Consider the following 21101-nt stretch of genomic DNA (forward strand, 5'->3'; position numbering starts at 1 on the left):
GGCTGTCTTTGCTTGTCTGATTTGACACTCAAGCTAATTACAGTTGATGGAATTCCTGTTACTCGGAATTACAACAGAATCCTGGTTTAAAAAAAAAAAGCTTGGCCTATCTTTTTGACAAAGTAAGTAAGAGGATGGGGTTTCAGCTGCTTCAGCTGTTCTACTATAGCAGTATTGCTAAAATAGTTCAGTTACATTTATGAATCGTTTTATTTTGTCCTCAGATCGGTGTTCTAAAAAAAAAAAAAAGCCTAATTCTTTTCTATAGACTTAGCACAGATTCTTAGAAAAAGAAAAACTAATCAACAGCTAGCCCAAGTGAGCTCACATTGTACTTGTGTATTATGTAAATCAAGAGAGTAATGTGGAGTCTGAACAAAGCTGATCTCTATCAGAGATGTGTAACAGATCCCTTGATTGCAATTTTGTTGTTTCATTCACGAATAAATTTCTAACTAGATTTTTGTGTGCCACAGTATAGCTCATCTAAATGACTAGAAGTCAGTTACAGTAGTAATTTTGAAGTACTTTTTCTGCAGTGTTGTGTCAGGATGTGGAACTATTTGACAGCCATATGTGCTTGATCCTGTGGCAGCCTTATGCTTTTATTTATTTTCCTTTCTCTCTTGTGTTCTTTCACATATGTAGAAGTAGTGACTGCACATCTCAACGTGGTTGCATGCTTGGTTGTGCATCTTGCAGTGTACAAATTCATTTCAAATTGCGGAGCTGCTGCTCTCCAGCTTGCATTGGTGTAGAGCGTGGAGTAATTACTCCCTTAAGAGAGGCTCTTGTGCTCTGGTATCTGCCATTCCAAATTGCAGAAGAGTCGAAATACTCTGAACCTTCCTCTCGTGTTTGTAGCATTGGTTGTATGTCAACTGAGCCATTGGTCCTCTCCTGCATTGTGAGACAAGCATTGGTAATTGAATTAGTGTTATTAATTAGATAGCTGTTCTGTCTAGCTGTGTGCTGTTTTCATTATATGTATGCTTTCTTTTACAAACGTGAAGATGAAGCCTTTAAGCTGTAGCAAACAGAGCAAACTAGAGGATGACTGTTTTCTTATTCCTGGCTTTTTTGTGTGCCTGACTACCTGACAGCCATGCACCAGGAAGTTAATTCTCCTTATGGAGTGGCAGGCTTCCATTTTCTGCCCACCTGTGGTTTGGAAGAAATGTTAAGTCTAGAGAGATGTCACATTTGCATGTTTTGTCTATACAGCTTGAATATCAACAGAAGGTGATTAATCTTCCTCTGCTCTGTCTTCACGAGATCCCATCTGGAGTATTTAGTCCAAGCCTGGGGCCTCCAACACAAGAAATATGTGGAGCTGTTGGAGTGGGTCCAGAGTATGTGAAAAACATGATCAAGAGGGCTGCAGCACCTCTCCTGTGACGAAAAGTTGAGGGAGCATGACTGGTTCAGCCTGGAGAAGAGGAGGCTCTGGAGAGACCTCATTGTGGCCTCCTAGTACCTAAAGGAATCTTATAACCAGGAGAAGAATTAACTTCTTGTATGGTCTGACAGTGATAGGACAAAGGAGGATGGTTTCAAATCAGAATAGGGGAGACTGAGGTTAGATATCAGGAGAAAATTTTTCACTCCGAGGGTGGTAAGGAACTGTTTCTGTTTCTCTGGCTGCCTAGAGAAACTGTGGATTCTCTGTCTCTGCAGGCACTGAAGGCTGGGTTGGATGGGATTTTGGGCAGCCTGATGCAGTGGCTGGCAATGCTGCGCACAGTGAGAGGGTTGGAGATACATGAGCTTCAGGGTCTCTTCCAATGCTAGCCATTCTGTGGTTGTCTAAGATCATTGGCTATGTTTCCTGTTACTCGTGATTCAAAACTGTCTACATTGAGTATGAGAACTGAATTAAATTTTTTCCCACTTCTTTTGTTCTCGAAAGATGATCAGTGCCACGAAGGCCATGGTAGTGTTAGGTCAGGAGAACTATTTTAGTTTTTTTCACGAAAAACTAGAATCAAGCCATCTATTTTAAAAATGAGTGGGAAGCTGTAAGTAAAAACAAACAGAGAAAATCGAATCTGTTTCAGGCCAAATAATACAGTATAGCTGTAGCAAGTAAGTAGCAAGCTCATATGAGACACAAATGCTATAAACAGTTTTACAATGTCATATACCACATAAAATATATGGAACCTAAAGTTCCTTCCTCTGGTGGAATTTTTAAATGCTAAGGGCACTTGGAGTGAAGAAGTATTTAAGAAAGCAATGTTAAAAGGATAGTTTACTTTAGTCCCTGTGGAATCTCGCTGAAGTATGCGGATGAACCTCTCTGACAAGTTGGATCCTGCGGTGAGGAAATGTATGCATGCACACAGCAGTGATTATTAGATGTGAAGGAGGAAAAAAAAATGGGTAAGAAGAGTTCTAAAGAAAAAAGATAAATTCTACAGGTGTGATTGATTACCTTGCTGCACCTGAAAATTGAGTCACACTTAGTAAAGTAAAACGTAGAGGCTTCATCTCCGCGTAGCGCTCCAGAAAATGATAGTGGTAAGTCGGATCATATTGCACTCTGCCGTAAGTCCATATCACTTAATGCTACTTGAATTGCATAGCTGGAGACAACATCTGAAGCTTCAATTTATGATAAAGAAATGCTTTTAAAATGAAAATTAAATAGAAATGGCGAGATTACACGTTTTGTTCAGTGGGAAATACTCTACTGTATTTTCATTCAGCAATATGGAAGGTGGAATGAGATGGACTTACCTGATTCGCTTAAAAATGAAGTGGTACCCAAAACTGTACTATGAAAAAGCTCTCAAGTTATTTTTTTCTTAGTTTCATTTGTGGCCTTTTCAAACAGTTCATTCCCATTGAGCTGAAGTAGAGCAGCACGTAATGGTAATTAAAGAATGCCTTTATCCATCTGCTTACTGACTATTATGCTTGGTGTCTTTCTGGCTACGTACTGTGCTGGCTGGGAACAGTCAAACAGAAGGACTTCCCTGTCAGGTTTCAGATCCTAATGTTTTGTTTTGTTTATGTCTCACAGAGTTCTGAAGCCTTCAAAGTGGTAATCCTGGAGTGGTGCCGGGTTCTGGAGTCCAGGAGTAAAGCAGATGTTTCAATAATTCTCGGTAAGTAAGACGCAGCTCAGTATGTTCAGTGTCAATTTGTTATTTCAGTCAACAAAAAACTAAAAATGCAGTCACCTGTGCACTGGAACTTGGCCTTAAACTTAGCTACAATGTGTTCTTTTGTTAGTGATGCACACATCTAAATGTTGCTCTCTTAATTAATGCTAACAAATAGACCCTAAAATCCATAGGTGTTACTTTTTCTAAAATAAAAAATTGTCTTTCTCTGGCAATGAGTTTGATCCTCAGGCTTAGCTTTTCCTTGTCTCCTATCAACTTTCCATTCACTGGATTAGTTTTTTGATTGTTTGTTTAAAAAAAGAAAACAAAAGGAAAGAGAAGAAAGAAGGATTTCATAGAAATTAGAACCACTATTTTAGGGCAAAGACTTTAATTTGGGAAAATGCTGTTGTAGGTGTTTCTCTGCAAGAGAAACTCAACCATTCTGTTATTTTATTTACGGACTGGACTCATTCACTTACTCTTGAAGAGTTTTGAATTATTTTAGTTGGCCGTTTTCTGTTTTAATGGTCTGAGAGGTTTAGAAAGCAATTCTGACTATCTCATTTTGAGAGAATGATAATTTTGTGATGTATTTTTATTCTGTCCAGTATGCTCCCTGAGTATTGTTAATTTTTAGACAAGCAGTAAAATGACAGACTAAGGGACAAATTAGGTTTCATGTTTGGAGTGTCTTGCTTCAAAGTATAGAACATAAATTGCATACATGGAACTGAAAAATGCATTGCATTTAAAAATCTGTGGGACATCTGTCAAAGTATGATCATCCTAAGTACATGCTGTAGTTGAGAGCTGGATGGTTCTATTCTATGGGGTAGGGTCATGCTAGCCTGAGAGCAGTGCTGACGGGTTAGTGAAACTGGCCATAGGGGAAAAAAGCTTATGCTGCGTTTGTGGACCTGATGGACTGCTTTTAGTAGATATCCTTACCTTCTGTTTTTGTAAGCACCAGAATTTGCAGCTCACTAAAACAAAAATGTTTTATTAAGTTAACTTCTGTCCTTGCTTCCTTGAAGTGATTGATGGTGTTTGGTTGCATTTGAGAAGGCTGAGACGTAAAAATGCATTCATTGTGGAGTTTGTCCTTTTCTGAGTAGAATTCAGAGAAATAGATCCAGTCCTGCGTTAAATGGAATTAAATCTTACACCTTGTGCTTAATGTTGAGATGCTGCCTTAAACAGGAGTTCGTGGTTTTCAAAGCATTGCTTTGTATAAGTATAATAGCTGAACAATCACCACTGACTCTCAAATTTAGGCTTCTGTAATTATGCCTTTATTGATTCTACTTCATTAATTGGAATCATTGGCTTTATGAGGTGGTGATGTTAAGATTGGATATAAATACAGTCATTCCAGTTCCCTCCTGGCACTTGCATAATGCTGGAACATAACGCTGCTACAGCAAGAACTCGGTTGTAATTACTGCCACGATTTTTTCCGTTGGCTTTGAAGCCTGCAAACAGGACAGCTTCTGTGACAGTGGGGTTGGCAGATTTTCAGTCCAAAGACTGGGGAATCAGACAACAGGGAGTACTGAGTAAGCACTTCAGGCTGCCTGTGGATAAAAAGAGATTGGCAGTTTCTATGGAAAAAGAGAAGTACTCTCATAGTTAGGAACAGTAGTTGTTACTTGAGGGGCAAACCTTCTGAAAGACTGAGTTTGAAGGTTAGTGGTGTAGGTAAAAGTTAGGGTGAGGTGTCTGAAAGGTCTTTAAAGAATGTGTTGAAAGAAAAGAACAGGAAACTTGGAGTATGCAGAGCCATCAAGGGATGATGAATACCTGGAAAGTGAGCAAAGGAATACCGCTGAAGACAGAGGAAGAGACAGACAGGTGGAGTAGAAATGCATTTCTAACTTGGCAGTTTTCCTGTGCTGGAGAATAAGGGCAAAAGTGGCAAATGATTTATTGGATGGAAAAGAGGATGCAGGCTAGAACACTGTGAGATATTAAACCAAAAGTGAAGAGGAATGAGGATAGCAGACTATACTGAGTAAGGGTAAACACCAAACGAAGCGAAAAAATAGTCAGTGTACTCTAGGAAAAAAAAGAATCCAGATGACAAAAGAGATGGAGGGGAAAAAAAAAAAGAGGACTTGGAGAATGAAATTCTTTGTCAGTGGGGGCTTTTCTCATGAATGACTAGTTCCATTATCACTAGATGGTCATTGGGATATCCACTGTATATTGGGTGCCAAAAGAGAAAGGGAAAAGGAAAAGGCTCTAAGATGTGTATGGAAGGCATTACTATGTTTGAGTGAAAGCAGGATAGAGGTGTACCTGTTCACAAATGTCTCTTGGGCAACTACATCACAACACAACTGATTCATGAACTTTCACTTGTGAAAGAGACAGATGGCAAGGTAAAGAGAATCAGGAAGTGGTTCACATTCAGGCTTGGAACTGTCAGGAGAACTTTGGAATGAGCTTATGGCTGATCATCTCTCCCTTTCTTTGAGCAGTGGGCTGAATCTTCACTGGATAGTGAGAAATTGGGACTGAATAGTGTACTTAAGAGGGGAAGGTAATCTAGGACAGTGGAATAAACATGGAAAGTAAAATAAATAGATTGTTGCGCAGTACTGGCTATGTTATGGAGCTGATTGCCTCACTGTTATGGACACTGGAATTTAAGTGGAATGCAGAAAGATCAGGTGATTGTAGTGGATAGATCTGTAAGTGCTTTAAGCATATTCTTTCAAAACTAACTCAAAGCATTTCAAAGCAAAAGGAAACAAAGATTGTTAAGGGTGAAACATTATTCTGGTTTCTTGTGTGCCCTTGTGATAGTATCTAGGTGCTAACAGGGCACTGGTGTGAGATGGATCTGATTGAATGCTTTTAGGACTGTTCGTGCAAATATGATTCAGTCCTGAAATCCTGAGTGGTGAGTATTTCAGCTACTCTGTCTGAAAAGATCTTAAACATGCAAACTAATCTCCATGTGGTGTTGTACAACAGAAGATTTGAGAATGAAACCAGAAGACACAGGCACAGGGAATTTTCATGTGAGAGATGTGTTCAGGGACTTCGTTCTCTTGATTTGTGTATCTTCTTGGTTTTTGAGGATTGCATTACTTGGATTATTGTGGTTTCTCAGTAAGAAGTAAGAAACTGAGAACTGTGACACCCAGGTAGGGCTAGTGAGACGTGGGGAAGGGTGAGGGAAGACTGGGAGACTACACTGTTTCTGATGCAATATTATAGTTGACTGGCACATCTTGCAGAGTGTCAAGCAAAAGGTCTGCATGTAGAAATACCCCTAAAATGGCAAGGATTCCCTTTTCCATTAGCAAGTAGTATATAAGCCACATGGAATGTTTTATTTCCTTAAATGCTGGAGGTCTGGGAAGGCAGGTCAGTATTGCTTCATTCTTTTGAGATGGACTAACAGCCATACAGTAAGTTTACTGTTCCAGAATTGAGTAGAAGATTGAGATCTCGGAATCTTGCCTCATCTGAAGTAGAGTGATGGTTCAGCCGGGGGTGTGATAGACTTCCTTTTTGCAAAGGCAGCCCACTTAGGTGCGAAGGCTCTATTTAGCTGTCAATGAAAGCTGCATTACTTTTATTGAGTGAATATTCACTGTGGTGCTTCTGTGGTCTGCACAGGCGTGCTGTTTAGGCAATGAAAGGGCAGGGCATGTGTTAAATCCTGCTGGTATTACAAGAAACAAATGATTATAGTGCAGTAGACAACGTGGAGAAACAAAGTTTTGTATGGTGCCATATTTATTTCAAATACTTCAGTCTTTTTTGTGAGCTTCTGTGGGAGTTAATTGCAGATGACAATGGTAATTCCCAAAAGTTAATTTCAGAATTGCAAAATAAAATAAATAAAAGAAAAACAAAAGCTCAGCCATGAAAGATAAAATTCTTAATTAAATTCCTTATTTTTTGATAGAGAATTTAACGTTCAGAGGAAGATTAGCATAGCATCATGAGTAACCACGGGATGATTTCATCAATACTAATTTGAACATGAAATGCATCAGCATACAGGATTTAGTCAGCTTTGTGAATTAAATGCTTCTGATGTCTGTATTAGAAATATCCTGCAGATATAATTTAGGTATCAAAGCTTTGTTCTGCTTTTATTACAGCATATGCTGGTTAGCTGTGACAGTGCTTTGTATTTTAGAGTGACAGTAGTTCATTGATATAGACAACCATTTCTCAGTGCTGAGAATACCCATTTTGCTAGTGCGGGTGAGCAGGGAGAGAGACCTTTTCACCTTTGTAAATGTTCCACGTATGCATATTGACATAGAATGGGGAAACATTTACCATCTGGAAAAGGAGGGGCTGTCGTCATGGTCACTCGTCAGATGATTTGTACATGGTTTAATTCAAATACTGACAGTAATTAATTTTGTTCTGTTAAACATGAATTTTATAACTCTCCTTAATCAATTTCTATCAGTATTCCTGATACTTCTACGTATTTGGTAGAGTAGAGCAACAGAGCCTTTTTAAGGAAAAAACTCTGAAAATTAATACCGAATCAAAGAAGTTTTAGCAAACAGCATTTCCCCCTTAATGTACTCTACTTTATTTTTAAAAGATTTTTTAGAAGTCTTATTAAACTACAGTCTTTAGCAAGGCAAGGGTCAATGCCCAGTAACTGCATATCTTTTTGGGGGTTTCAATTACTTCAATTTTCCTCGAAACCTAGGTACCGATTAAGAGTTTTGATTAAAATACAGTACGTATGAAAAAGCATTAAGACACTTCTCACAAGATATTTTTTTTTACCAAGTATTTGCAGAAGAAGGAGGCAGTTGCTACTGTTAAACTGAAAGTTTGGGGAAAATTGAGCTTAATTACAATGTGAACGTAATAAATTATTTTAGGATGATGAAGCTAATACCGAAATACATTTCTGACTTGAGAGAGTCAAGTAAGAGTAGAAAAGACTTCTCAGTACTTGGGGGATATTTCAGCTTTTCTGTGTTATTTTGTTATTTGACAGAAGTTCTTTTTCAGCAGAGAGGTTGAATTCTTCATTAGAACTGCAGAAGTCCTAAGGGATCATAACTTTATATACTGGCTTCAGTTGCAGAAGCTCTGCTGAGGTCAAGCTTCAGGAAGAGTTACTGGTGCACAGTCTATATCAGAAAAGGCTGTCAAGGCTGTCTTAACAGACTTACCCTCCTCTCCCATCTGCTTCCTGACCCTAACAGGAGTCTCTGTTAATGAAATAAGGAACAGAAGCAGTGTAGCCGCAGGACTGGATTGGCTTTCTGTAAAATCAGTGTCTCTATTTATGTCCACTCTGAGTATCAAGGAACAGGAAATAAAGAGAACTTTGAAGGTACTTACCCAGTGTGAAAGATGGGAAGTTTCTGGACTACAAAACTTTGCTTAATAACGTGTCAAGCAAAACATTGCTGGCTAAGTGAATGTGTGTTTGTGTAGTCCTAAGTGCTACCTCCACCTGTCGCTGAGCAAACAGAGCCCTGCTACAGAACCTGGTCATGTAGGTGTCACAAATGGCACCTTGGTTATTGGCATGCTTTCAATGTCTTATACAAATACCAGTGCTAATGCTGGGCATCAGTGCCGGGCACTAGAATTAGTGATGCTTCCTCCTGCCCTTCCCATGTCCTATGAGAGTGGTTAGCTGATTTTTGACTGACCAGCTCGATTTGATAGGGTAGAAATGTGAAAAGAAACAGTTGGATATCCAGTTACTTTTTGCAGCTGTGGTCTAGAGGTTAATGGGAAGTATGAAGAATCTGTCTGACTTGACATTGTTCCAGATTTATTCTTGTGTTAATATAGTATACTTGCAATTATCTTGCATTTATGCACTCTGCTAGTTTCTGTGAAACAAATGAGATATCCTGGGAAAAACTGAGGACAAAGCTTTGTATAGTGCCAATTTATAAAGGGATTTCAATTAGCAATGTGGAATTTCACCATCAATATGCATGCTGTCAGATTTCTGTGGGTTAGGTCAGCGTCTCAGTGTCTGAGACAGAATGACTGAATCGCAGGTGATTTATTTTGAGTTTATGCAAGCCATCAAAAGATGCTGTGTTGGATCCTGTAGTTCTGTAGACCTTTCTTTGATCAAGAAGAAAAATGCAAAGGTAGATACACATACAGTTTTCGTTTGAACTGTGGACTGTGAAGCGCTTGTTCTGAAGGGTTACTCTTGTGTTTCACCAAAAGAAAAGAAGGTGTTCTGAAAGAGAACCATTGTGTTCATGTGCAAATGAAAATTTTTCTTGGATTTATGCCGCTGAACTGAAAAAAAATCTCAGATGTCCAGCACTGAGACGAAAATAACCATTCTGCTACTGGAGATTCCCAAGTGAATGCAGAATACTGATAGCGGTATTGTCTCCTGAAATCTTGTATTCAAAACTTAAGTCTTAAGAATAGAAGTAGAACATGTGCCAGATAGAGAACTGGCTTCATTGAAGTCAACAGTAGATATTTTCAAAAACTTTTTTTTCAGAAGTAACTTATGTCAACAATAACAAAGCACAATATGAGATTCTTTTGTTTTTTTCTATAGAAACACTGTAGTTGCAAGTACCAAAGCTTAGTTTTTCTTTTGCACACCAATGAAATCCTCTGGTAGGATGTCTGAGTACAAATATGATTCTATCAATATGTCTACTACCTCCTTGAGTCCTTCATTAGATGTGAAGGTATGTCAATATACAGTTCATTTTTCAGGAATGCTCCCTGCAGCTGTTTTGCTTTCCTTCTGTGACCTGACTTTGGGTATCTGAGCAAAAATTCTTTATGTCAAATTTAAAATAACAGTCAAAATGATTTGTTATGAGTAAACCTATTCTCCTTATTGCCAGAGACATTTTTTGCCAACGTACATTGAGAAAACGATGAAGACAGTGTCTGTATTCCTCTGCGTGAACTGCTTCTTACCAGCTGTATGTTCTGCAGAATGAAACTTCCTATGTTGGCAGAGATAAATATTTTTGGAGTAGTTTAATACACTTTTTCAGAACTGAACTTAGTTCTGAGTATTCCAGAGACCTAAATATAGCAAACTGTAGTGTTTTGAAGTGATTAGCTTGAAATGGATTTCCAGATCTCAAAACGAGCACCTGTTAGGTCAGAATGTGCTGAATTATGTCCATTTCTCCTGCTTTTCACTATCAATTTCTGGTTACATGCATATTAAGCATGAATCAGCATGCCTTTTGTGTTTGGCAGTCTGATTTCCACTGCTGAGAGACTAGTATAAATAGAATGATTTCAATTGCAAAGCATTGATTTCCCCCTGGAGCAGATGTTTTTATTTAGCTAGTGGCAGAATGTTTTGAGGCAAATCACTGTTCCTGTTTACGTTTGAAAATAAAGAGCAGAGAGAAAAGAACACCTTGCAGTATTTGAATTTTGGTTGTAAAGCATTTGCTTGACTGTTTTAGCTGAGGCATGTTGGATATCCAAACCACTTCTATTAATGAGTGCCTGGGATTATAAAGGCTGAGGGGTACAGACGGGTATTTTGTCTGCCTGGAAATACCTTGTTTAATTAAAATGACTGCTGGTGAATTTTGATTAGGAAGTCTCAGATAACTTAGCAAATCACATACGACATTATAGATGAAATTTCTGTGTCTAAGCTCATCTTTCATAAACAGTAAGCATTTTGTTCAGGTTGGGTCACTCAAGGCAAGTAGATTTTGTGGGTAAGAAGAACATCTGCATTTTCCCCAGATTGTGAATATTCTTGTCACAAGAGCTAAATACATTGTTTCACAGACTTTCTGGTGCTAGAGGCAAGATTTTGAGCTCTTATTAGCTCTTCTTAAATTACCCAGGAAAGCAGAAGGGTGTTACACCAGTTCTTCCTCCTCTTCCCTCTTGTTCCTTGTGAGTTCTTTAGTCCTACTGGTCTAGAATTCTTATCAGCAGCTGCAGCCACACATTGTACACTTCCTTAGATCCACTACCAGACAAAAATACTTGTTCCACCTCTGCTGGGATTTGTGCCAACACCATTTTAAAAGACTTGCAGACTTGAGGTTTGCGTCTTCTGTCCTCCATAACAATAAAAGCTAAGTTAATTGTAAGTGACAGATGCTCGGTTTATGAAGTGCAAATAGGTTTAGAATAACATATGTGGGTAAGTGCCCAAGGTTAGATGCTCAAGTTAGGAAAGGAGAAACAAGTTCACTTTGTACATAGGAAAGTTCTGTATGTTTGGTTTTGAGCTAGTTATGAAAGCACGCGAATGTTCTGTTTCTTCCAGCAGTATTACCTACGGTACATACAGGTCAGAATGACTTTTACTGAATTATTAAGTCCTAATTAATATGGTAACACAGATACTTGATAGAGTTCTGTTTTAGGGTCAGTTGGCAGCATCTTTGAAAGAAGCATTAATTTTTGTTTCTTTCCCAGTTGATTTTTAATTGTGTGTATTGCAGAACATGTCATGTGGAATTTGTCTTTGTGAAGTTGTCTGTCACAGAACTGTAAATGTTTATTTTATCTGTGCTGATTGTAATCAAGTGACTGACCCTTGATACTTACCTGCGTTTCCTTACAAGTGTCAACAAATACAATTCCTTTTTTTTATTTGTCCTTGTAAAACCTGATAATTAAACAATTACACTTCAGGCAGAGCAGCAGAAGATTTGGATAATAATGACGGCAGAAACTCTCATGCACAACTTGGTGGGTCTTTTCAGAGGAGCTATGTCATGCTAAATTATCTCTATGTATTGATGAGCAGTACGCTGCCAAGGATGAATAAAACACTGAGCATAAAGGTCAGCTCTAATAGAAGAACTTACGAACATATTCTGTTAAATCCCACTGCCTCTGTCTGTCTGCTGCCCCTGCTAAATCAAATTCTCCATTAAGTTAGTAGTTCTGATAGGTACCTGCTGAGCTGCAGAAATCTGTACGGAAAAAGAGCTTCCCATTTCAATTTGTTTCTGCCACCTTGTTTACAGTACTTTAATTGCTTGTGGAAGCACTCAATGGATAAGCTTTGTACTGCACTGAGTATGTAAAAATAGGGGTTTGATTCAAGAGGTAAATGGGGTGCCTGGGTCCGTGACATAGAAGAAATGGAGTGCTTTAAAAGGTGCTTGGTATCGATTTCGTTTTGATCCCTTGTCTGAGAAAGAATGGCTAAAAACAGTGTTAATGTTTTCTGATAGCTGAATTTCAGAGTGGAGAACCAGATCTTTATCGTGAAGCTGCATCAAAAGCAGTTTGTGAATCTTGGGCTGTGGCACTGGGAGAGGCGGCAAACGCAAAGCTTGAGGAATAAAATTCATCAGCTCTGGAGGTTGATCATGGAGATCAAAGAGGAGAGAACGTCAGATGAAGCACAGCAATTTCTCCCTTCATCACAAATAGACAGTCTAGGAGAGCCACGGCTTACGAGTAAGTGTATATTCTCATTTTATTGAGTGGTACGGTAAAAATGCACCAGAATTTGTAGTAGTACAGGTAATGTCTCAAACAGTGTACATAATGCTGTTTAATTTGTTGGTTGACAAGGTGCAGTTGTAGAAGGAGCAAACTGATAAAGGTTATCTTTAACTGTCATTACCTGTTACATTTTCAGTTATTCAGATAATCTTCACAGAAACAAATAAGTAGTTACTATGTTTCTGGTATTTTTCTCTGATATATTTTCTTCATTAAAGTTAAATTCTGTTCTTCTGTCTGATGTGAACACGTGGGCTTGTTGTACGACATAATCTGGTAATTTTGATAACTCTAAGTAAGCTTTAGTGATCTTTAAATTGGAGTCAGAAGTGATATAAAAGCACTTTGGGGTTTGAAAGCATCTAGCCGTATTTTGAGCCATTTTTGATTCACGGTGCCTGAACCATGTTGTACTGCTATGTGCTGGATTTCAGTTGTATCAAGTGACTGATCAACCAATTAAGTTTGTATCCAGCGTAGTGATAAAAATGTTCATATGTGCTAGTGATGAAGTTGAACTCTGAAAAATTTGTTATCAGATATTTTAATGCAATTCTATTTTAAAATAAATACAGGATCTTATTTGTTATTTCTTACCGACCAAGGCCTTTCTACACTTTGCAGCTTTAATTTTTTGTGCAAAGGCGTGAACGATTAGTTGTATTAGTGATAACTGTGTGACGCAAGACCTATTCTACAATGTTGTTATCATTTTATGTTCAAAATTGCAGCAATATCCTCCCTTACATTTTATATAACATCCTGGTTCTTCCAAATCTGACCAATTTGTCCAGTATTTGTGAATGCAACATATGATCCTTTGATGATGACAGTGAGACAATACACAAATGTCTATGTAAGACAATTTCATTTCTACGAGTCCAATCAATGCTGTAGTTATGATCCAATTACTTCCTGCGGAGGGTGAACAACCAAATGTAATTTAACCATCCTCCGAAGGAAAAAATCACCTTTACAAAGAAATGTTATCTTTTTTTTCTTTCTTTTTTTTTTTTTTTTGGACAAATACTTCATGCAAAGATAACTTTCACTGAGGTTGTTAATATGAAGTGTAACTCCACTCAGCGTGGCAGGTATTTGGTGTGGCATGAGTTAGGCATGTGAAACTTTTAGACTATTAAAAAAAAAAAGTGCAACACAAACACAACCACACATAGGCAAAAAAGGCAGATATGTAAATCAAATTATTTCTAACTATTTTTTACTTTTTTCTCAACTTTAAAAGGTATTCAGAGAATTGCAAATGAGCCAAAGCTGGAGTTCAGTCTTGGTAAGATAGAGTTTTGTCGTCTTGGAGTTGCAGTGTGTGCCTGTATGCATGTGTGAAGAATTTGTGTGTGTAATGTTACATAGTATTACATGTAATCTGTAGAAAAATAAGTAAATAAAAGAGCTGTACTTCACTTAGGAGATCTGCCTGTGCATGTGCCTTCAAAATCCTGGCTTTATATTCTTAATTCATCGAAATATCTGAATATGTATATAAGGTTGTCCCGTTCCACCTGACAGTTACGACATTCTCTATTTGTCCTTTGTATTTCACCCCTCCCTCCCACTCTCGCATAATGCATTATGTCAGCTTGGCTTGCAAGCTTACAGTATTCACTATATTAAACCATCTGTATTCTTTAAAAAAAAAAAAAATATTAAAAAATGAAGTAATCTATCCTTCTATCCATATAGGGTAGGAGTTGTCTTAATTTGCATTGCCTCATTCTGTCACAATCTTAAAATATCAGTCTGTGCTAATTGTATCACTGAATATGCAAGGCTCAAAAAATCCTCAGTAGTGGAAGTTGGGAAGCTATTCAACTAGTGTTCTGGCTGCTTCTTGCTATTTGAAAAATTTGCCTTGTATGCCATTTGCATTACGTAACAAAAAAATACAAATATTATATAAGGAGAACGATCGCTTTCTTATATAATATAGAAAATATTTTGTACTTGAATTTTTTCTGTTGACAAATTTGAGTTCTCTCTGTATATTAGAGAGATGTACGTAGAATCTAAGTAGAGAAATAAACATAAGTGGATATCTATTCTCTGTATGACAATGTCTTGTTTGTCAACCCATTATATAGCAATATAGCATGAGTCATTTTTGCTGCGTTATCGACTTAGTTTTTATGTTTGTAAGAGGTAATTGTTCACAGAAGTGGTCATGGAGATGCTTGCAGTTTGTTGGCATGCCTTGCTTCTTAATGATGAGCAGTAAACACGTAGGGCATGGGTAAATTTAATTTCTGTGCATGTTATAAAGATTGAAGTTCTGTTTAGCACCTTGCTATGTGACTGTTAATCACCATGGTGAGCTTAAGTGCAGTTATATTTATTTGCCTTGAGAAGTTGGTCAGAGTATGTGATGAACCAGGAACACTGGGTTGAACATGATGATGCAGCATGCTCCAGAATGATGGGAAACAGCTAACTTCCTAATATGAGTCATTTAAACGATGAGGATGTTTCAGGTAGTATTCTTCATCTCTGCATAATGTAAATCTGTTTTGTTTCTGGACACTTTTGCTTTCAAGCATTTTTGTTCCCTTGATCTACCAGGGAAAAGTAGATGACAATCTTGCAAATAACTATGTGTACCAATAAGGGCTGTGGCTAAAAAAAAAAACATTTTCTTTTAAATCAGAATAAAGGTTATGACTGTTTTGATATAAATGCGTCTAGAGACTAATTTTGAATAGCTGTGGCTAAACCATTTGGAAGTTGTACATACCTGAATTTGAGAAGCTATTTAACACTTGGAAGGTTTTTATGAAACATAACCATTTTGAGAGACAGGATTTAATCAACTTAGTTCTCAAGTGATGCAGCAGATAATGGGGTAAACTTCTGTTAGGAATGTTCGAATTCTGAAATGAATCAAATCAATGCGTTCATACGGCCATGGGAAAATGAAGCTAATAGTATTCCCTTTTGAAATCTTAAAATAGCTAGTCTTTTCAGTAAACTCCATTTCTTCTTGATACTGAAAGTAGTGATTTTTGGTTTACCTCATGCTTTTTTTGTTGGCTTCATAAATGACGGTTCCTGTTTTTTCAGATTCTTTTCTATCTATAATTTCAAAGGGGAAGTTTTGTGTATCTGTTGAAAGATGTGAAGTTTTCTGGGAGGTTGAGTATGAACTCAGTCCCTGATGAGGATGATGGTTAGCTGACTAACTACAGGAGATCAGTCTAAGCATGGGTTAATCTACCCTAATTGTTACTGATGAGGGTACTCACCCTGCTTTGCCTGAACCGATTCCAAATCCTGAGCTAGAATACTCAAAGCAATCAGAAACCTTAATGGTAATTTATAAGTGTTACTGAGAGTTAGTTGGAGGAAGAATTTCAGAGTTACTGAAGAATTTGTTGATATAGGTAGTTATTTGAGTATGTCAAAACTGATTGTGTCGTTACTTAGGTATTAAAAAAGAAAAACACCAAAAAAACCCACCAATGCAGTAGCAACCTTAATTGGTTACTTATTTTTATGAGCTTAATACTTGCTTTTGGAAGTATTAGGCATTTCAGTGAACATAATGTAAACTTTTAAATTATTCTGACATAACTGAAAACTTGTGTTTCCAGGGTATTTTAAAACTAGTTCATTGGGATGTAGAATTAAGGATCATTAAACTTAAAGAGAAGTTATTTTCAGCACACGCACCACTGCTCTTTTTTGCTCATTATTTTTATCTTCCTGCCTTTTCTCCAAAATACATCACCTACTTTGCATATTTCCTTCTGGTTTTTTTTTTTGCCTGTGTACTCGTTCAATTCAGTTTTTGAACCCCATTCTCTGAAGTGACTCTTCAATAGTGACTTTGATGTAGACCTCTTACATCTCATGAATTGAGCCTTGATTTTCGAGGGTGGGGGCGTGCACATGTGTGGCCTATTACACCTTTAATCTTTCAGCTGCCAGAATGATGGAATAGCATGAGTGGGAAAGACGTGTATGATTGAATGACTGAGCTGCAGAGGGAAGATGATGTTTTACCTTACCTAGAGAGTTCTCTAGTGAAAGAACGTTTGTGACGACATCTTTCTGGACGAGGCGGGCAGTCAGTCCATTCTCCCCTTGCACGACCAACAAAGCTGCAGGTACAGCTCTTACATGACCTGATGGCCTTGTGCTTAACTGATACACAGTGAATGATACGACCGCAAGCGATTTGTTTGTGGTTCTAGGAAGCTTGTCTGGATGAAGGGGACTCTTACTGAGAATCATTTGTTTGGCAGATGTTTATACACAGAGAGCAACAAGCCAGTTCAAGCTAAAGTATTCCTTTGTTCTTACAGAAATCTCAGTAAGGCTCCCTTAACTACAACAAGTTTTAGATGATATCGTGGCACTGCTGTTGTCTTCCAGCCTTTACCTATTTCCCAGGAACCTGACTTTTTGTCTAGGAAAATAACTGATTTTTTTTAAAACATGCTGTCTTTGTCAAACAGACTGAGTAGACCTAAAGTGTCTGCAGAATATTTTCAGTTGAACATGTTAATCTAGTCCATAGTGTGTGTATTACTAAGAATAAGCTTCAATAAGTTCTATAAAAATATTTTTTCACCTGTTAAAAGGGCTGTTTTCAACAAACAAGAAAATCTCTTAATGTTGCTTTAAATTTTAACTTCTGTATAACAAGTAGTAGTATATACAGCAAAGATGACTTAAGGGTCTTTTTTGTGTGTGTGTTTTAGTAGCTGAAGTGTTAGTTTTTCCAGCTGTCCCATACCCCATATGGTTTAGAAAGGTCTGCTGCGCAGGTGTAAGAATAGATTTTATGTTAGAATAATTGGACAAAGTCATTTAGGAAGCGAAAAGTAGCATTTATGATTAAGGAACTTGGAGCATATGAGGAGAGGCTGAAAGAAAGAGCTAGGACCCTTGTTAAGCATGGCAAAATTATACACAGTTGATAATGTGTATCAATACCTGGAGGGAGACAGGGAGGCAGTGAGGATGAGGAGCTGGATTCTTCTCAGTTACACTCTGTGAAAGTGTAATAGACAATAGATGCAAGTTAAGGTATTTGAAATTCTATCAGAACACAGAAATAGTCCAGAGAGACTGCTGAGTCTCCATCCTTCGAGATGAATAAATTCAACAGAGTACTGGGAACGCAACAGAGCTCACTGGGATCTGGCAGAGGGGTTGGGATTCAGTTGGACATGTCCTTTACGACCAAAATCTTCCTGGATTATGTGTGACAGGGATTTGCCTTGTAATTTGACAATAAGTTTTCTGGTCCCCTTTAGAGCCTACTGTTAGTGACTGGCTTGTTACTGAAGCTTAAAAAATGTTCCGTAGCGTACATCAATAATGAAGTTTTTGTTGGCTTGATCTAGAAATCCTTTGGGATCTCAAAATGATCTCTTACTGTGTTGAAATTAGTACTCTTAAAATTGTTGCCATCTGTCTGAACTAAAGCAGTTTTAAGGAACTTCTCTTATTAAATGTTTGATGGTGTGCTTAGCATGATTCAGGTAAAGATGCTCGTGATCTCAGCATGAATCGTTTCTTGGGCAAGGCGCAAGTTGGAAGCAGACAGAGGTGAGCAAAATTGAAAAATCAATTTTGATTGCCTGAAATAATATCTGATTAGTGCATTTCTAATGTTTCTTCTGCACATTTGCACATGAAGGTTGATTTATTTCTGTATATTCGTAGGGCAGACTTAAGAACACAAATGCTTATAAAATGTAAACGTAGAGCAGAAAATGGTTCCTGAATAGCACTGGCCGAAAGTAAAATTCAAATGGACCCTTTTCATCCTGAGTTAAAACTTTCCCCTTTTTCTGCTGTGAAAGAGTTAAGGATGAGCTTGGCTGAGAGACAAGCTGAGGTTGACAGTTTAATTATTAGTGCGCTTGACCATGTGGGTGGGTCTGGGTTCTGAAGTCTGATTGAAGGATGATGACTGTATCCTTGTTCCCATTTCAGTGACAATTTTAATGTGAAATATAGAAATTACCTTACATATTTTTTTTTGTCCCCTCTATCCCTGCGGCTAGTAACTCTTCACCTTTTTTGAGGTGCAGGGCTTTCTTTTTGATGCTTGATCAAGGTGAGATGATTTCAAGAGGGTGATTTGAATGTCTGCTTGTATGCATTTAGTGACTTTGTGTTTTGTAGCTGCTAAGCTAGTGATGAACAGAGTGATAAACCTGGATCCAACCGCATCTGACCTTTTTCTGGTCCAGTGCTTAACTGAATTCTAAGGGGTACTGGCATCATTTCTCCTTCAGCCTTCCCGCTGGGTCTGTTGTGAAGGCAATAAGCATTGATGTTTTTTGCAGAGCATGGACTAGCAGCTGTGCCCTGTCACCTCCTGCCAGCCCAGGACTGTGAGGAAAGGTGTATGGTTTGCAAATCTGGACAGGGCCGGAGGTAGAGGCATTGCTGCTCAGCATTGTCCAAGCAAGGTTGATTGAGACATACCCAGAAATTGACCTTTGTGTATGTGAGAACCTCTTGCAGTTGAGAGCTTAAGTAACTTTAAGTATCTCCAAAACTATATAGCAGGTGTGTGAAGTACTCTGTTAAAAATCCACTTGTGGGCATTTGCCTTTTTGTGAGTTGACTCTTGACTTCTTGCTGGCACATCCTGCAGCTGGTCTTCTAGCTCGGTCTGCAAAACAATTAAAGCATTCTCTGCAGATTGCCTTGTTGTCCGCTCTTCTGCTGGATGTTAGTCACCTTATAATGCCAAACGGACTTGGATATTTTGGTAACAAAAAGCAAAGAAATGACTTGCAGTTTACAGCAGTCCTTTTTTAGATTCATGCCTCCTGTGCAAAATAGTAATGATTAAACAGATGTGAAACAGTTCTGTTTTGCTAGGCCAATAGTATAACAGAAACATTGTGAGGTAGCTCAGAGCATAATCTCTTGACTTGAAGGTGTTTAAAAGTAGTGCACTGTGTTTACTGAACGTTTGTCTCAAATGACTGTTCTTAAATAAATTTCTAAATATGCCTATAGAAATAATTGCAGTAATGTTATCAAATGTCTCCAGTGGACTTAATTTTTTTAATCCTCCTATGAGGAATTATATAAAAAAGAAAAACATCTAATTAATAGAAAACTGAAGTCATCCTCTTCTTGAACTTATTAGGTATAGATGTACTTATTTTTGGAATACATGTCCTACAGTGAGGTTTGACTTGAAAATGAAGCTCCCCTGTAGGCTGTGAATGAACAAAGTTCTATTCGAAGCACTGCACAATTCTGTGTGGTATTGGATGCAGCATGGTGCTGTGCACATTACAAGCAGTCTCACTTACTGTGAGGTCCTGGGAAGGAATTCACTGAGAACAAACTAAGTAACTTATACTCTTTATTATTTTGCCCACATCTTCTGTTGATAATGAAGTTTTGAGTACTGCTATGCACACTTCAGTTTTTGTGGTTGGTCTTATTTTTGGTGTAGTTCTTTCCAGGTGTGGAGAATATAAAACTGAAATAAAATAGAACTAAATTAAAAAAAAAATCTTGAATAATTTGTGGAATGTTATTTAAATTCTGAAAACAAGTGTTGGAGCTGAGAACATGACATAAAAACCTTCATGTTGCATTGAAAGTATATTTTACAGGGTTTGGACGAGTACAGAATTGTATTTTCATGAATTTGGCAGAATTTGGTCTTCAAAGACAAGAATGGCTAACATCTGGAAAGATGAAGGTTTTTGACTGTAACGATGGTAAATGAACTGGATTTAAAACTAGCAGCATTTTCAACTGGGATCTGAATCTGCTTCAGTTCACATTAAGAGAAGCAATACTTGATTCTCCATGTTAATGTCAGATTCACCGGGTGATCGCTCTAGAGCAATACATGATGTTTTGTTTTAGCTCTTAACTCGTGTTTCTTTTTACGCTGTTATTTGAAGAAGGAAATAGTGGCATTCACTAGCAGGTTCTTGTGGACAACAGGGCTATGACCACATAGTTGGCTAGTAGTTGCTGGACTTTGTGTTGCTGAATTTTTTGTCTTATCAAAAGCAAACTTTTTTTCTTCAGCAGTTCTGAATGTGTATTATAAAAATATTCATGAAAAAAAAGTAAAGCTAAAGAGCAGCTGTTTTCTTTACATGTTGGGTTAAAAAATTGCTCTAGGGAATTGTAAAGTAATACTGTGCAGTAAGGATCAAAGCTATGTTATGTTGGATTTGTTAACCTGTACAGCACTGTATTATATAAATGCTTATGTCAAAGTAAGCACTGTATGCAGCTATAACAAGAAAAGATGTGGCAGACTGAAAACTGCAACAGACTTGGAGCTTGTTTTTTTTTTGTCTTGTGGTAATATTGCTAATATTTTTCATTAATTTATTTCTGAAGGCATGGAAAAAATTGAAAATGAAGAGTATATATTATATTTATAGTCTGTAAGTTCTATATACTTGCTGTGAGCTTACAGTGTAAAGGAATGCATAGTTAAAAGAAAAAAGGAAGGTTTTGTACTGTTCGCTACTCTCCTAATTCTTCTTTTGGAGCTTAAACCTGTAGCCTCTCTGTTTA

At 37.7% G+C, this 21101-nt stretch overlaps 1 protein-coding gene across 8 annotated transcripts in view; it reads left to right on the forward strand.

The window, feature by feature from the left end:
• Window positions 1-21101, forward strand: part of INPP4B (inositol polyphosphate-4-phosphatase type II B) — a 264611-nt gene that overhangs the window by 87466 nt on the left and 156044 nt on the right. For 5 of the 8 annotated variants that reach the window (XM_052690049.1, XM_052690054.1, XM_052690055.1 and 2 more), the window contains exons 2-4: window positions 3026-3110; window positions 12284-12512; window positions 13807-13851. In XM_052690049.1, the coding sequence (XP_052546009.1) occupies window positions 12422-12512; window positions 13807-13851 (136 nt within the window). In that variant the 5' untranslated portion in view covers window positions 3026-3110; window positions 12284-12421. The remainder of the gene's footprint in view (window positions 1-3025; window positions 3111-12283; window positions 12513-13806; window positions 13852-21101) is intronic. The other 3 variants (XM_052690056.1, XM_052690051.1, XM_052690053.1) reach the window with 2 other exon arrangements.

This window comes from Tympanuchus pallidicinctus, unplaced genomic scaffold, assembly GCF_026119805.1.
Source record: "Tympanuchus pallidicinctus isolate F22 unplaced genomic scaffold, pur_lepc_1.0 scaffold26, whole genome shotgun sequence".
In the NCBI taxonomy this organism is placed as follows: domain Eukaryota; kingdom Metazoa; phylum Chordata; class Aves; order Galliformes; family Phasianidae; genus Tympanuchus; species Tympanuchus pallidicinctus.